At 57.2% G+C, this 12,008-nt stretch overlaps 1 protein-coding gene across 5 annotated transcripts in view; it reads left to right on the top strand.

The window, feature by feature from the left end:
- Positions 1-12,008, top strand: part of CASZ1 (castor zinc finger 1) — a 206,588-nt gene that overhangs the window by 101,640 nt on the left and 92,940 nt on the right. The window contains exon 1 of one of the 5 annotated variants that reach the window (XM_054085592.1): positions 10,779-10,938. The exons of 3 other annotated variants lie outside the window; for them this stretch is intronic. In XM_054085592.1, coding sequence (XP_053941567.1) covers positions 10,890-10,938 — 49 coding nt within the window. In that variant the 5' untranslated portion in view covers positions 10,779-10,889. Of the gene's footprint in view, positions 1-10,778; positions 10,939-12,008 lie in introns of those variants that run through there. One more of the 5 variants, XM_054085595.1, reaches the window with a different exon arrangement.

Raw genomic sequence — 12,008 nt, 5'->3', positions numbered from 1 at the left:
TGAACACACCAGGACGAGGGGACAGGGCCGTGTCGTGAAAGGGAAAGGTAAATCCCCAGCGTCTGGGTTTCCAGGAAGAAAGGAGAAATGACAGGAGGCAGAGAGGGGGGAAAAGTTATTCCAGGTGATCATTCTGACAAGTGGGAGGCTCCTTATGAACTGGGAGGCAGTGGGAGGGAGGAGCTTTATTTTAGGTTAAATAGAAAAGGAATAGGAGCAGGAAGCAAAGGATGAGAAATTTAAAACAAGCAAGAGAGAAAGCGAGCAAGCGAGAGCAGCACCTCCTAAATGGAAGAGTAAACAGGCACTCGGAGGCATTAACTTAATTGATTGTTCTGCAACAGGCTGAACGCTGTGTTATTCTGTCACCGTGGCAACAACCCAAAAAAATTGTCAGCCTGTTTGGATGAAGTGAAGCGAAACATTCTCTAATTTGCTGTGATCCGGGTGTTTGTTTTCCTTCCGAAGAGGCGGGGGCTCTATTGATCTATTGTTTGCACAGTTTTTTTTTTCACTGGCGATATGGGGCGAGCGGGAGGCTGGGGTGCTGCTGGGGCAGGTGAGGCAGCGAGGCGGCTCTGCCGTGTTCCTTGCAGGGTGGCCGCACGGATCCAGCCGGGATTCTGGTGGTAGGAACCGTCCCAAGGAATATTGAGCATAGGGCAGAGTGGTTGTGATGAGCCCGTGCCAGAGCTGCTGCTTCAGTCCTCTCTGCGCTGGGTCCCGGCCGTTGCCGTGTGTCACAGTCGCTGGGTGACGGCAGGACGGCTCTGCTGCTGAGAGGGCAAAGCAGCTCTGTTCCCCTCAGCTCCCTGCCCAGACCCAGGCTATTCCTCGTGTGTGCAGACCCTCGGCTTGCGGGAACGCTCAGTGGAGAAGAGAAGTGACGTGTGAGTTCTGTCCCAGGGCCACAGCCGCGGGGAGGTAACCAGGCACCCACTCTGAACTCCCCATGGGAGATAACCAAGCGCCCGCTTTGAACCCCCCGTGACAGCAGCAGAGAGATGAAACCAGCGCCGGAGCACAGGAGCTTTTGGTTCTTTGGAGCCGAGCTGCTCCAAGGGGCTGTGTGGGATGGGAGGTGGGGACAGTTGGGAAGGGTGAGCTTGGTGCAGGCCCAGCTTGGATGCGCAGAGGCACGAGTTGTGCGGTGGCTTGTGCGCAGTCAGCTGCGCTGGGCCGTGCACGGCCCCGGGGGCCAGGAAGGAGCTCCTGGGGATGCCACTTGCTGTCAGCACATGCTTGGTTTCGGAGTGAAATGTCGCTGCGGCACTGGCTTCAGCTGGGAAATGTTCAAGCAGAACGGGAAAGCCCAGGAGACCAGGGAGCAAACCCACGTGGCCTGGGGTGAGCAGCAAAGCCTTGGGCCAAAGACACGATGCCAGGAGATGAGTGCTGTGGCGGCAGAGAGGAGGGCTGGCAAAAAGGTGCCTTACGGGTCTGCAGCAGGGGGAGCACGGAGAGGTGGCTGCGAGCCAGTGGGAGGGTGAGTGGCAGAGGTGGCTCTGGGCCAGTGAAGGAGAGCGGAGAGGGTTTCCTTGTGACAGAGGCTCCGTAAGAGGGCCGGGCTGCTGACCTTCCTTGTGCGCAGCCCTGCGTGGAGGTTTCACCCTCTTGTTCAGGGTTTTCTGCACTCCCACAGCCATTGGGCGCCCCAGTGGGGAGCCACGTGTTTCCCATCTGGGCAGATCATCCTCATTACTCTTCAGCAGTGTCCCAGCCCACGCGCAGCTCAGTCCAGCTGCTCCACGGGGGCTGTCCAGTTCATCCCCAAGATTTCAGGGAGAACTGGACAATACGTTAGTGTCAAGTGCTGGAGGGCGTTGCTTTGTGGGGTGCACAGGGGTGAAAAAACACAGTGAGCCCTGCGCTCTTCCCAGCTCCCTCTCTGCTCCTTTCTCGGTTGTCCTGAGGGTTTTTCTCCTCTGTACCAGTTGTGCTTTACCACTCTTCTCTTCTCTTCTCTTCTCTTCTCTTCTCTTCTCTTCTCTTCTCTTCTCTTCTCTTCTCTTCTCTTCTCTTCTCTTCTCTTCTCTTCTCTTCTCTTCTCTTCTCTTCTCTTCTCTTCTCTCTGTCTCCCTCTCCTCTATTTCACTCTCTCCATCCGTTTTACAGCTCTTCTGTTCTGTTACCCTTTCTGACAGCGCAGATGTGGGTGGGGATAAGAAGCTGTTGTTGGCGGGTGAGCAATGTCCGTGGGCGCTGTGTCCTGTGTGGGGATCCGTCCCGAGCTCCCAGTGGGTGGGTTTGGGTGGGATCTCACTGAGAGAGAAGGGCTTCGTCTCCTGGGAGAAAGCTGAGCCGCCGGTGAGAATTTGGTAGTTATTGGTGTCAGGAGAAGCTAAATAACCCTGTAACTGGTATGAAGGTGAATTCACGGTCTGGTGAGCACTGAAAATATGACAGGACTCTGAGACAGGCGAAGTGTGGAGAGGGGAATACAGCTCGCCTGCGGCTCAGGGCAATGCGGTGTCTCCAGAGCGGTGCAGGGACATGTGCCAGTGCCATCCCGGGTGTCACCGCCTTCCAGGGGACTGGCCAGGATGAGGAGGGTGCACGGTACCATGAGTTTGGTGACGAATGAGGCATGCACACATTGACACAGGGAGAACGCCCACAGGGGAAGTCTGTGTACCTCTGGTTGTGGGCAGCCGCGCCACGTCTGACTGTGCAGCCCTGGACCCAGCGGTGGCCGCGTGCCCACACGAGGCCGGGCACCTCTGTGTGCCCTGACAGGCAGACAGCCGTGCCCACGCGGGATCTCGCACGGTGGCAGCTCTGTGTGTGTAGATGCAGCCCTGGCTCCGCGGGCATACACACAATTCTGCCTCAGCTTGCAGTCAAGTCAGATTCCTCTCCGGTGTAAGGACGCTCCAGTCAGGCAGCACAGAGTTATCCCAGCATATCTTCAACGTCTGCGCGGTTACCTGCTGTGAGCGGGAGGAGAGTTGCAGGAAATCTATTCTCCTTCCAGCTGGGAGAGGCTGATGCCTCGGAGTAACAGGAGATGTGCAGAGAGGAAACCCCCTTCAGCTTTTCACCTGGAGCTGGTAATCTCCTTGCGCCCAATCCTTGGAAAAAGGGAATTGCATTTAAAGCTCAGCCAGTGGTGATTTAGCGTTAGACGTTTGCAGAGGAGACTTTGATTAATTCGTAGTAAAATCAAGTAGCGCTTGGGTGCCAGCACCACATTCCAGGGTGAGCCGGCGACCAAGGTGCACGCTGGGCGGGCTGCCAGGTGCCTGAGCAATCCCCGCGGAGGTGGCAGCGCCATCCAACCCACAGCCTCTCCCTGCTTGGCCTTCTTAATTATTAATTTATTTTTCTCCCTTCCTTGGCAAAAAAATAGTATTTGGTAACGACCTCAAATTGCAAAATGCTGATGATTTGGAGAATGTGTCACAGAAGCTCCAGGGTGATAAAGGGGAGACGAATCCCAGCCAACAATCCGGCTCAGCCAGTTTGCCTATTTATTAAAGAAAAAGCCCAGATCATTAACTTTTTTGTTGTTGTTCTGTTTGCGGGCAACTCCCTGCTGGCAACTTTCGGGCGCCCAGTAAATTAAACCGAGTATCGGCCTGGTTCGGGGCAGCCTGAGCGCCTAGTTAGAGCTGTGAAATGTGTTAGAAACTGGCTTCGTTTATGTTAGCGCATGAATAAACCCTTTAGGGTACCATGCAAAAGTGCTCTCTGGCAGAAAAGCGGTGTCGGAAAATCTTCACTGGCTGCCTCGTGCAGGTTCAGGTATTGTAACCGGAGAGCTTCGCTTCGCTTCTCCTCCCACCTCTTGTTCACATGACTGATGGCCCCTCTACACGTGCCGTGTTGGTCCCTGGAGAAACAAGACTGGGTGACGGCATCTGTAGGTTCTGTTGGTTCCCCATTCACCTGCTTGGTTTGGGTGTTGAATAAAGAACAGTTTAGGGATGGGCTTGCCTGCCTGGTGCCTCTGTGAACTCAGAGCGTTCCCTGTGCTATCAGGGAAGGGTGATCACGTCCCCCTCCTCTGGAACATCCCACGTGTGCGCTGAAGTAGTGCTTCCAGCTAAATCGGTTTGCTGAGGGCTCCAGCTTCCCTTAACTCAGTGTCAGGACTGGGCTTGCATGGCTATTATTCAAGAAGCTTTATCAGGAGCACAAAGCTAACATCTGCCCTCCTGCTTCCCTCTGGGCATCACCAGCTCTCCTGCCCTGGGTTTTGCACACGGAGACTCCAGGGACTGCTTCACGGAGCCCATTTGCAGGGAAAACTCGTTTCAGGTCCCCGAGAGTCTCGGCTGCTGTTGCGCTGGCTCTGGAGCGTGGTGGCTTGTCCGCAGGCATGGCAGAGCAGCACGGAGGGGCAGAAAAGTGGCCAGAACCGAGGAGCTCATCTGGGAACAGACAGCAGAGATGCTGTGAGATCGCTCACCTCTCCGTTCCCTCCTTCAAGCCAACTGAGTTGTAATTAGAGCTGGATTTTCGGTTTTAAGCACAGCCAATGTCCGAGCTCTTCCCCTCAGAGGCAGCCACCCTCTTCCCCAGGCCTGGCTCGTGGCCTCCACGATGATCTCTGGCAAAGCCTGCCCAGACCCATGCTCACGTGGGCGCTGATGGAAGGAGAAGGGTATTTTTCAAGGTTTCTGCTAGGTTTTTTTCCTCTGAAACACAAGGATGTGCAATTTTTTTAGTTTCAATTTAGCATTGGAGAATTTTATAATTTAGTAATTAAAATCTCTGATAGGCTTTAGAAATTGCAGCTAATTGAATTTAATGGGAAGATGATTTTCAATTTTATTTGATTACCCGGACCCCTGGCATTGGTATTTATGGGAAAAAAATGGGAAATGTGCTGTGTGGGCTAAGATGGCATAATTGAATTAGGGCTAATCGGATTTCTTCGTCATGAATTTCACTATAATTTTCCTATAATTTTCCATTAGATATCTAGTTTACAAATATTCACAAAGAAATGAAGCTCTTTCGGAATGGAGATTGCTGGCTAACAGGATTACGGGGACGATAGCTCGGCACTGCCAGCCCGGGCTCCTTCAGTAATGCAATCGCTGTGTCTGCCTCACACTTACCGCCCGCCGCTGCGCCCCGCACCCTCCGGCCTCTGCCAGGCTCCCGAGGGGACGCAGCCGTGCCTGCTCCGGGGGTTCTGCCGCCTCTTCTCGGCGGTGTCCGTGTGCCACTCCACCACACAGGCGTCCTCACGCGCAGCACATGCGTCGCTGCCAAGGCCTTGGTGCAGCCACGGGCTCGCTCGGAGTCCCCGTGTCAGCCCTGGCGATGCTCAGCAGCCTCGTTGCACAAGCAGGGCCAGCCCGCGCGGATGCACACGTGCTGCATCGTGGCCATCTCTACACGCACTATCTCACGTGTGAGGGGATGCTTTGCCTCCCCTCCCTGTGGTTGTGGTGGGGATGCTGCTGTTGCCTCCCGAAGGAGAGGTCACCAGGGTTTGCTTTCTCTGCTCTTGCTGCCCGTTTCTTACCGTCTCCATCACCTCCCCGCTGCCACTTGTAACGAATCATAGAATCAGTAGGTTGGAAGAGACTCTTGGATCATTGAGTCCAACCATCCCTACCTGCCACTAAACCATGTCCCTGAGCACCTCATCTACCTGTCTTTTAAACCCCTCCAGGGATGGGGACTCCACCCGCTCCCTGAGCAGCTGTTCCAGTGCCCGATGACCGTTTCTGTGAAAAATTTTTTGCTGATACCCAGTCTGACCCTCCCCTGGTGCAGCTTGAGGCCATTCCCTCTTGTCCTGTCCCCCGTCACTTGAGAGCAGAGCCCAGCTCCCTCCTCTCCACAACCTCCTTTCAGGCAGTTGTAGAGAGCAATAAGGTCTCCCCCCAGCCTCCTCTTCTCCAGGCTGTGGGTGTCTATCCTGCCTGCTCCATTGGGGACAGTCCCCTCGGTACTCAGTGCCCCACATGGAAGCAGGGCTGACAGCAGAGCAGGTAGTGTGCCAGGCTCCCTCTGCCTTCCCTGCTTTCTGCCTCTTGCTTCTGCCTGGCTCGAATACAGACTGAATTTGTGGAGAACATCCCTACTCCAGAGCATCAGAGTCCTGTGCAATCCAGCCTGTCTCTGGCTGTCCCAGCGCTGTTGCTTGTGGGCTGCACCTTGAAGCTTTTCCCCATCTGCTGGAGTGATGGAGCCCATCCAAGACAGAGTTTTGGGGGCAGCAAGTCATCACCCTGGGGAGGAGGGAGGGAAGCGGCTCCTCTCTACCCAGCGCCCTCTCCTTGGCTTCAGGCCTTCCACAGATGTCCAGAGCAGGACAGTGTCTGCTGCAGTCTCGGTGACAATCCAGCCGTGTCGTGGTGCCCTGGCAGGCGTCACACTGCCGAGCGGGGCCACCCACGTTTGTATCGTGTGTGAACGGGGGGTGCTCATGGCTTGGGCCTCATGGTTTTGTTGCACCCCAGAAACACAAGCTGGCTTCAGCTCCTCTAGACACAACTAGAGGACACGGTGTGTGTTTGCCCGCAGGAAGGGGTCTTGCCCAGCCTGGGACCTGCCCTCACACAGCGTTTTCCTGGTGCCTCCAGAGGCCATCCCAGTGCCCGGCGTGCCAAGCTGGGGATCATGGGCTTCTCGCGGGCAGCTCTGCGCTGGCGCAGGGTGGCATTTGCTGGTTTTGCAGCGCCGGTTACTTCCCCTGCTGGGTGCCATACCTCTGTAGGACAATCCCCTTGCCTCCTCACCCTGAAGTCCCCAGGCTGCACTTTTCATCGCTGTAGTAAATTGTAACTAATTGTTAAGAGCATTCAAACCCCTGCCACTCCTTCCCCCTAAGTCTTCTGGGCCCCTGCGGAGCACGAGGACGCGCAGGGATGTTCCCTGCTGCCTGGCCTGCTCCTGGTACAGTCATTCCCTCTGGGCAGCGGTCAAGAGATGAGCAGCGTTTGGCTTCCAGCAGGTGTTGGAAGAGCAGCAGCCACATGGTGGGGAGCTGGTGTCAAACTCTTTGAGTGACTCCAAGGGATAGTAAAGGCAGAAGCGATGCCGGCAGAGCCGCACCCGGAAGACTGAGACTCAGCACAGCCGCTTTGGCGGTGCTTTCTGGGTGCCATGTGCCAATACTGTGATTGAAACTGAATTGAGAAGGAAGGAGCGAAAGAGAAGGAAAGGGAAAGAAAGCACGGATTGTCTGCTCCTGCCACCCAGGCCCCGAGGCCTGCGGGCGCCTCCCTTGACGAAACAGAAATCAAACAAAATTACAGAAATAGGGCAAGAGCATTTGCCTAATAGACTCCCCGAGCAGGAGCAGGAGGAGGAGCGCGGTGCTGCCAGATCTCCAACCTGCAATCTGTGAGCCAGCGCCCTGAGCCCACATGAATGCGGAGCGCGGCCCCGGGGTCAGCTCGGGCTCAGAGGGGGAGAAACTGCCAACAAAATAGGCTGAGCATAAAAAAACAAAGGTAGGAGAGACACACAAAGGGGGATGTCCCACATATCAGTGTGACTCACCCCCTGCTCAGCCCTGGCACACTGTCTGCGGGGAAAGCATTAAACTGTAATAATAATAATAAATTAATCATCCTTCCCCCTCCCATTGCACTTTTCATCTGAGGATCTTTGAGCACCTGGCAAACATTAATTACTGAGAGTTCCCGACGCCCCTGGGAGGGTGTGAAGGGGCAAGGAGAGATCTCTTCACCTGCCAGGAAAGGGCAGCTGTGGCTGGAGCGGACAGGACAGCTCTCGCCGTGGCAGCACGGAGCAGTTTGGAGCAGGATGAGGGTGCTGCCTTCCCTCCGGTGCTGCTGGGGGCTCTTCGTGCCAGGGCACGGTCAGAGGCAGCTTTGCCTCAAGAGGATCCGTGCTTTGGAGAGCTGGAGGGGGAAGGATGCTCCCCTACCAGGGTGCACTGGGGTCCCCAGAGGAGCAGAAAGCTCCACAGCCTCTGAGAGAGGCAAGAACAAACTTTTCTTGGGTAAGAGGCAAAGGAGGGAGGGATGGGGAAATAAAACCTGATCCTGTGACTGGAGATCGCCGAGATAGGAAATCAGGCCTTGCCGTTGCGTCAGCTGCAGGGCGTGGACTTCACCTGAAAAAACACCTTGGCAAGTTGTTCCTGCACGGAGGAGTGGGAGGGACAGTGGGAAGTCTGGGGGGGGGATCCTCCGAGTGTGTTTAGGTTGTGTGTGTGGGTTCATGTGTGTCACGGCGTATAGGTATGTGTTTATTTAAATGTCAGCTAGCACAGAGTATCCTTGTCTTTGTTGGAGTGCCATGTGTGCTGTGTGCACGCGGAGATGGGGGAGTGGGGAACATTTGTGTACCGATATGTGAACGTGCTCAGCTCGGTGTGCGCAGAATAGGTCTCTTTAGGGGGTCTGTGTGGCTGTGGCTGTACAGCGACACATCCGTGTCGCAGCGTGTGCTCTCCCGATCCAGAGTTGGATGAGCAGCTGCTCGCATAGGGAACTGTGGCTGTGAGCACAACTCCCACTGCTTAGAGATTAAGTTCATAGGAGAAGTGAAAATGGAGAAATGTGGGTGACGCAAGGTGCAGTGAACTTACGGGACCTGTCAGCAACCTCACACCTGGAAGAAAGCGTTGGGTCCAAACACTGAGCTATTACAAAGCCAGAGGTGAACGAGCACAAACATTTCTGATGCTGTCTGTCACTTCCCGGGGTAGGATATTCCCTGGCAGGTGCTGCAGCATCTGGCTGGGGCGCGAGGACCAAGGCAGGCTCTGACGAGGACTGGGGGTGATGTTGGCCGGGCTGGTGTCTGTGGCAGGGCTGAGTGAAATGCAGACGGGCAGGATTTGGGGCGACAGTGCTGGTCAGAGCCAATGGCACAGTTGGAAACCACCAGGCGAAGTCGGGGTGATGCTGATCATGTTTTGCCTGTCTCTCAAAGCAGTCGCTGGACTGCACCAGGTGGGAAGGGAAGCCCACGCGAGGAGCGCTGCCTCGCTGGGATGTGGTGCCACCCAGGGCACACTCGCCACTGCTGTCCCCACCCTTCGTCCTGGCCTGTGAGTGGCTCCGTTTCACTCCACTTTGTTTAGGTTTTTTTTTTCCAGGAGAACCCAGAATACTTGTGGTTTGCACAAATGACTCCCCTCTCCTCTCGCTGCTCTCAGATTTTCACGTATGTAAATGTGGCGCTTATGGAATGAGGGTTCGGTGACACTGCGGTGGCAGCATTGGGTCTCTGGGCTCGGGACGCTTGCCAGGTGAGCGGAGCCAAGCAGACCTGAGCTCCTTCCAGCCCTGTGACTAACCCGTCCGGCCGCTTCTAGTCCCTTCCCTCTCTAGTGCCTCAGTTTCCCCATCCACGCAGTGGGGTAACGATGCTGGCGTCCTTTGAAAAGCAGATTAAGTTCTGCTTATAAAAAGGATTTAAGAGCCGGTGAGTCCGTGGCTGCTCCCCAGCTCCGGTGAGGAGCCTGGCTGTGCCAAAACCCACGGAGCCAAACGCCGTGTGTTCACAAAAACAGCCTACAACCTGCTCAAAATACCTATTTAATCAGGTAAATAATCTGCTCGTTTGTTTTAAAGAAAGAGGTTTATATCTGTGTTTACCCAACACGCCTCTCAGAACCTCCCTCGCATTCTTTGCTACTTAGAAAAATAAAGCAACAAAAAATGAGGAAATTCACTGCAAAAGGAGAAAAAAAAAAAACCAAAACAAAACCACCCACCCCTCCTGTGGGCTCAGGAGCAGCGCGAGCTTCCTGCGGGCGTTGGGCAAGATGATGCCTCGGCCGTCAGGGTTGTGACACCCTGAAACGCAGACGCTCCCCGGACCCCGCACCACCGAGCCCGGGGCTCCAGCCCTCCCCGGAGCCGGGGCAGCCCGGGGTGCGGCTCTTGCCCCCCTCCCCGGTCCTGGTCCCCGGGTTCCCGTCCTGCCCCCCCCGTCCTGGGGCTCCAGCCCTCCCCGGTGCCCCGCCCCGCCCGGCCGAGCCCGGAGCATCCCCGGGCTGCGGGTCCTGCCCCCGCACGCTCAGTCCCGGTGCTCTGTCCCTCCCCGGGGGATGCGGGTCCTGCACATCCCCCGCACCCTCGGTCCTGGGCTCGGGGTTTCGATCTTGCCCTCCGCACCCTCCGGTCCCGGTGCCCCGCACACAGCCCAGCCCGGGGCTGCGGGTCCTGCACAGCCCCCGGTCCCGGTGCTCTGTCTCTCCCCGGTGGCTGCGGGTCTTGCAGACTCCCCGCACCCTCGGTCCCGGCGCTCTGTGCCTCCCCGGTGCCCCGCACACAGCCCAACCCCGGGCTGCGGGTCCTGCTGACCCCCTGCATCCTCGGTCCTCGTCCCCGCCCTTGCCCCGCATCCTCGCTCCCGCTGCTCTGTCCCTCCCCGGTGGCTGCGGGTCCTGCAGACCCCCCGCACTCCCGCTCCCGGTGCTCTGTCCCTCCCCGGTGCCTCGCACACAGCCCAGCCCGGGCTCTGTCACAGTCCCGCACCTCCTTTACCCCCCCCATCCCCGGTCTCCGCATTCCCGTGTTCCCCCCCCCATCCCGGATCGGGGCTCGCAAAAGGCTGGGGGGGGGCAGAGGGGGGGCGGAGCGCGCGCTTCCCGCGCGGAGCTCGGGCCGCTTTGGGCGCGCCGGGCGCGCGCACGTGGGTTTTTCGCGCGCGTCCTGGCGCACGTGGGTTTTCGCGCGGGGGGCCTCGCCCCCGACTCCTCGCAGGGTCCTAGCGCCGCCCGCTTCCCCGCACCTGCCCCCGGCGCGGGGCGTGTCCGTCTGTCCGTCCCGCCCCTCCTTCCCCCCCTTCCCCCCCACACCCCCCCCTTTCCATCCCATCTCCGCCTCCGTCCCCGCTGCCAAAGTGAAGCCGGGGAAGGACCGGCACGGCAATGACATCAGTGCTTTAAACAACTTGTTATTCGGGAGCAATCGGCTGCAATTAGGTATTAATTAAGTATTATGAAAGTTGATTATTTAAGTGAATTCGGCTTTCGTCTCTCCGACTATGGTGAGTACAGCACAATTGTCCTCCTCGCTGCCGAGCGCTCCCCGTCCCGTTTCCCCTCTCCCGACCGGAGAGGTCGGGAGAGGAGGAACGGGACGAAGAACGCTCGGTTTATCCGATCCCCGCAGCCCCGAAACTTTTCCCGGGTGCGGAGAAGCCTCTCCAGGTGCCGCCGTTCGCAGCCTCTTTCGCTTTTCTTTCCCTCGCGGAAGTTGCGCTCCCCCCCTTCTCTCCTCGCTCCCTCCCGGCAGGAGAGGATGCGCGGGGGGGGGGGGGGGGGGGGGGAGAAGTTCTCGAGGCTTTTGAAACGTTTGTGTTTTGGGTTTCTAAGTTGTTTTTCTCCATTTCGTTTCTCTCTCCTTGGTTTGGTGGTTTTTTTTTCCCTCTCTCAGGCGGTGCAGGTCGCCTGTCAGGTTTCTGCGCTGTCTAAATGAAAAGGAATTCGGTTTATTTGGGACAAGGCAGTGGCTGCTTATTACATTTAATGAGTTTTGGTTCTTTTCTTTCAGCCGGGGCAGATCTGGGATGGAGTTGTTGTTATCCTTCCAGGGGAGGGGTGTAAGAGCTCCCCCACCCTTTGCGTGGTACAGGGAGGGCCCGTGGGGCTGCTGGGGCGATGCTTTGGGCTTGGATTTACAGCCCCAGGACCGGGGCTGGGGGATTTGTTGCTTTTGTGGCATGTCCGGTGCTGTTTGAGCAGGTACCGGGAGGCAAACGGGGCTGGCCTGGCATAGCCAAACTGGTGCTGGGCTCGGCTGGGTGTGGTGGTGGCCAGGGCTCGCAGGCAGCCGCGGGCTCGCTGAGTTTTCCAACCGTTGGCCAGTCAGAGTTAGGGTCTCCATTAGATTTCACGAAGCTGGAGTTCGGTGGGAACCCATTGGGCCGTGTTGCCTCCCTCTTGGAGACCCGTTGGCATCACGTTGGCCCCGTACCTGCTAAAACAGCCATAACCGCTCCTCCACAGCGGTGTAAACCAATTGCTTCAGTTTAAACGGCAGCGATGGGCCAAACAGGCCGGTGCTGGCAATGCACCACAGTCCAGTCCAGTGTGTGTACGTGTGTGTGTGTGTGGT

This window comes from Cuculus canorus, chromosome 21, assembly GCF_017976375.1.
Source record: "Cuculus canorus isolate bCucCan1 chromosome 21, bCucCan1.pri, whole genome shotgun sequence".
Classification (NCBI taxonomy): Eukaryota; Metazoa; Chordata; class Aves; order Cuculiformes; family Cuculidae; genus Cuculus; species Cuculus canorus.
Note: the sequence above shows the minus strand (reverse complement) of the source record. Positions and strands in the feature narration are given on the sequence as shown.